Source organism: Aptenodytes forsteri, unplaced genomic scaffold, assembly GCF_000699145.1.
Source record: "Aptenodytes forsteri isolate BGI_AS27 unplaced genomic scaffold, ASM69914v1 Scaffold404, whole genome shotgun sequence".
In the NCBI taxonomy this organism is placed as follows: domain Eukaryota; kingdom Metazoa; phylum Chordata; class Aves; order Sphenisciformes; family Spheniscidae; genus Aptenodytes; species Aptenodytes forsteri.
The window spans coordinates 1024050-1029193 of record NW_008795629.1 but is presented as its reverse complement, the minus strand read 5'-3'; the positions used below and the strand labels follow the sequence as shown (position 1 = coordinate 1029193).

General features: G+C 47.0%; 1 protein-coding gene across 1 annotated transcript; it reads left to right on the top strand.

Annotated features, from left to right (window-relative positions):
* The first annotated feature begins 514 nt into the window (after positions 1–514).
* On the top strand, positions 515–2027 carry PIGZ (phosphatidylinositol glycan anchor biosynthesis class Z). The gene has a single exon (XM_009282413.2). The coding sequence runs from the start codon at positions 546–548 to the stop codon at positions 2025–2027; it is 1482 nt and encodes a 493-aa protein (XP_009280688.2). The 5' UTR covers positions 515–545.
* The last annotated feature ends 3117 nt before the right edge of the window (positions 2028–5144 follow it).

The following is a 5144-nucleotide window of genomic DNA, read 5'->3' as shown; positions in this document are numbered from 1 at the left end:
GGGGGATATAAAGCTGCGCTGCGCAACGCGTGGGCGCGCATCTACCGTGTACCGCCGTTGCGAGACGCAGCCTTCCTCCCGTGCTGCAAGGTACGATGAGGCATCCGCATCGAAAGCTGAACGAGCAACCCGCTCTACGCCCCCTTTTTCTTACAAAGCGATTCCTGCAAGCGGGGCAGGAGCGGATCCGCAGTTCTGGGGGGTCGCGTTTCTGCTGCGATGCCGTCCGGACTAAGGGGGGCCGGGAACCGCGTCGCCCTAATAGACTTTTTCTTTTTTCTTGAAGCTTCATGAAGATTAACGGTATGCTCCTAAAAACGTCAGTGTTGACAGTAGTCTCAAAAGTTTAGGGACTGCTCTGCATCGTGATGCCTCTTATACTAAGTTGTATCCCTAACGCTGCGTTACTGAACAAAATATATTATGCATGTATGTATTTTTTTTTCTTTTTTTCTTCCTTTATAGGAGATATTTTAAACCTCCAGGTCTATTATCCCTGGGAGTTCCTTTCCAGCTCTCCTTGCAGAACAGTTGTTTTCCCATTAATGACATCTGGAGTTACCTACTGGGTGATCAAGTCTTTGCAGCAGCTGGACATATGTTCGAGTTGCATCAACAGCTACACCCTTCTCGTATCACCTCGCCTTCTCTTTACAATGTTTTCTTTCATGCTCGACTATAGCGTTTATCGATTAGCTCCTCTCTGGGAAGCAGATCCGTGGAAAGCGCTGGTACTTCTTGCTGGATCCTACGTCACTCTGGTATTTTACACAAGAACGTTTACCAACGCGCTTGAAGGACTTCTCTTTGCTCTTCTGATGGTACTGGTTTCCTCAAGAAAGCCTGACGGCAGCTCAGCAGAGCCTACAAGCAGCCCTCTCGTAGGTATCGTAACGACTGCTGGGTTTTTCAACAGGCCAACCTTTCTGGCATTTGCTCTAATGCCCCTGCTTTACTGGGCAGGTTTAATTGTTGACTCTCAAAAGGGCATTAAAACTGTCATAAACCACTTTTTGAAGCTTGTCCTATGTGCATGTTTTACTGCCATTGTTTTCGTCATAGCCGACACCTTCTATTTTACCGCCACGGGCTTAGACAACCTCTACAGCATTAAAAAGAGCAGCCTATTTGATGTAATAGGTCAATTAAATGAGAAAATGATAGTAACCCCTTTCAATTTTCTCAGCTATAATCTTAATCCTCATAATCTTGCACTGCACGGGAGTCACCCACGAGTTACCCATTTTACAGTCAACGGAATAATGCTCTTTGGGATCTTACATATTCTGGCCGTCGGTGCTGGTTTTAAAATGTTAAAGAAATACATCTATCAATTAACACGGGTCAAATCATATTGCCATGGGTCATCTGGGCTATTAGTGCATTCTGAGGGCAATCCAACATTACTGCTGTTTTATTTTGTTCCTTTGGCGTTTCTCTCCCTATTCAGTCACCAAGAACCTCGGTTTCTCATTCCTCTCATCTTGCCGTTAGTCCTGTTCAGCACATCACAGAACAGAGCTGTGAAGTGGAAACACATCATTATTATTTTCAATGTTCTCGGGGCTCTGCTGTTTGGGTGCTTACACCAGGGAGGACTGATACCATGTTTGTTGCACTTGGAGCAACTCATGCATTCTCCGGAGTCCTCAAACCATCCAAGACACTATACTCTACTCTTTGCTCACACCTACATGCCTCCTAGGTCTCTGCTTAATATCAAGAAGAGAGACACGCATGTAGAAGTAATTGATATGGCTGGGTCCGAAGAAGAAACCCTCTGCCGAACAGTAGAGCAGCGAGCTAACAATTTTACCTGCAACGACTGTCATGTTTTTGTTATAATCCCTGGTACGGTCAGAGCCACAATTGCAAAATGTGGTGTCTCGTTCAGGAACGAGACTTTGATATTTCCACACTTATCAATGGAAGACCCACCACAAATACCCTTCCTATTCAGTGGAAATTGGAGAAGTCAGTTAGGACTATACATCCTTCAGCTAGACAGAGATCAGCAGAGCCTTTAGATTTTAGGAGAACGTTTTAGGTTTCCACTTCACTTGGGCACTGCGCAAAGGCGCTGCGAGAACTTCCTCTTCACAGACCCACCTTCAGCACAAGCAGTGGCACCGGGAGCTCCCCTGAGTCTCTTCGTTCCCTTTCTTCATTCTCTTGCACTCACCAGTGTAGCCAGTTCTGGATAGAACCTGCTTAAAATTTGAGTTATGCAGCCCCTGTGGTGTTTCATATGAACTTGTGTAATTTTCCTGATGAGACAGGATGAAATCAGAGCCTACCAAAACTGTGATTCAAGCTTAGCTCTTTCCACGTGAGATTTATTTTTGAAAGTTCTTACCATCTCTGATAGAGGGTTTGTGGATTGTGTGGTTTTTACTGATAATAGGCGTTAACTTGGCTGCTGGAGAGAGGTTACAGGACTAGACAAAAGCTGGGCGACTCAGTAAGGTTTTATTTTTGTGCTCTTAAAAATTCAGAGCCTCCTCTCCGTTGTTAGATTGCAGTCACAATGTAGGCACCAGCACTGTAATATTGTCTTGGGTGGTTCTGTCTTGAAAAATCCCCAGCGCTGATCTGACAGAATCTGATTTAGAACATGGAAGATGCTTCAGTGTAAGTACTTGTGCTCAATCTCTAAATCCACGCTTTGCCTGTTTCGCGTTTCTTGCCACGGTTCCATTCTTGTGGATGCGCTGCATACGTATTACATACAGCAGCTTGAGAATGCTGCATTTTGATGGCGTTAAGCCCGCCTGTTGTTTAGCTACTGCAAACGGGGCAGTCCTTCCCACGCGTGCCCCCGCTGCATGTCTCGCAGCTTTCATCGCTGTCGTGGCTCTAGCACCGGCAGTGGTGCAGAGCAGGCCCTGCGGCGAGCCGGCTCGAGGAGCTGCGCAGACAGAAAAGAGGTGACTTGGAGGGATTTGATCCTTTGTAAGCGTTTGACCAGATGGATCTCCAAACTGGCTTACCGCGGGGTTAGAGATCCACCAGTTCTGCTGCAGGGGAGCGTGTGAGGATCCGAGGGAGGAGCTGCGTCCCCTGCGCCCCCCTCCCCTTTTGGTAACTGCTCCCCATTAAATCACCTTAGTGAGAATGACAAACCCCACGTCCTGGCTCTCTACTGGAGAGCAGTCCGATTTTAAAGCTGGATACAAATAACCCTGAGCTTCAGCTGAGAATGATGTTTAATACGTTTAATAGCATAGCACAACTAACGACTTTCCATTTTTGCCTGCGTGGACTTCTGGATCCAAAACATCCTGACACGGAGGGAGACGGTAATTTGGCACATGCATTGTACGTCAAGCCTCTCTCTGTGAAACGAATCTGACACTTGAATTCTTTCTGCTCACAAAGGCAGTAATGCTTTTTGCAGTTCTTCACCCACACAGCTTTACATAAGGTCTTACGAGCCAGTTTTTCAACAGAGACAATATAGGTTGATGCCAGGCTCTAAAGGGAAGCTAGGAAAAATCCCTGCGTGAAGGATTTTCCCGTATCTTCCAAATTAAACGTACACTCTAGATTTTTAAGGAACATAGCTCTTGCTCTCTTGTAAAGCATTTTGTGTTAAGTTTCCTCTACATGTTCATCCCACATATTTCATCCTTCGTTATTGACAGGCCTGTAAATTAAAGGTGCATGTTTTGGGGGGAGGGGGTGCATGTATGTTTGTACTGATGACTCGCAAAGTAGTGGAAGTAGTTATGACAGCATCGTGACACCAAATGTATTTCTAAGTTAATTTCCTTTTTGCTCTCTTACTTGGAACGACAGTCGTGTGCCACAGCTGGTATTCCATGTCCTGCTTACTGTTTTCAGCTTTCTTAAACAGCTTCTTTTAAATTTTGAAAACTGTTTTCATAAAACTTAAGATCTCTGGCAATCTCAGCGGGGTAGATCTTGAAACTCTTCAGGGATGTGATGGAGCACCATTCCCGTGGCATGATGACTTCTCTACCGCTGCACCCGTAACCTGTGATAGAGCCAGGAAGAGAACCTGACTACAAATACCAATTCAGACTGAAAATACACTGCTTTTGTCTCACCAGCTAGACCTTTTATCATTGACACCATAGATCTGGTTTTTCCATCCGTGCACACCTAAGTCTTTGTTGGTGGGAGGTTTAATTTTACCAGCGATGCTGGAAACTGTCATCTCGGACAATTTGCAAGGTTCTTTTTACCTGGGGCAATACAAGGAATGGGAATCATCCTCCCCAGTTAACTAAGTATCTAGTCAGCTGGACTAAACACTGAAACACGCTACGAAGGAAGGTTAACTACTTTACTCTCCTATGTTGTTAGATACAGCAACTTAAGTAAACCCGCTCAGTGCATCACGTATGATGTATACACCTTTTTCCATATTTGTAGTTAGGATGGCTCTACTGGTCTGTCTTTTTTTCCCCCTAAACCCTTCTTGCTACCATAGACTTGAGGTGTGCTTTTAGGACAGCGACTGAATCTCTTTTACCTACCTGTAAAACGGGCGATTATCCTATCCATCACCATCATCATCGACATTTAGAGCTCTTTTTGTACCGAAGTTGCAATACAAATGTAGACTTATTGCTGTTGTATAGACAGAAATTGTTAAAGGAACTCCAGTGAGAAATTTGTTTTTATTTCAAGTTTCTTATCAAGCGCTTACAGTGACAGTCTCGACAGTATTCTGGACGATGTTTAACGTGAGTCCGCCTTCTGCCTGTTACTGAGTGCTGTGGAAAGTGTAAACTGACTCTGAAATGAAACCCCCTCGTACCAACAGGCAGCATGCTTCACGTTTCCGTGCTTGCGCTCAGGAACCGCTCCTGGCTATGGAAAAGCAGCCCACGTCCGCAGCTCGCGATCCGCGTTACGCAGGCCGGGGTAACGCTGGGGTCCTCCGTGGCTGGCGCCGCACGCCCGTGTACCGTGCCCGGTTCAGGAGAGGCTGAGGGGGTCCGGCTGTCACCAGGAGCCCGTCGCCGAGGCCCCGGGGCCCGTTCACCCGCCGGCTCTAACGCGCTCGTCCTCCTGCGCTCGGCGCGGGCAAGCGGTCGCGGTTTCCTTCTCCTCCCCGGCGGGATCCCGCCCCGGCTGCGGCTCCGCGGCCGCCTCCCGCTCGGCGCGGCGGTCAG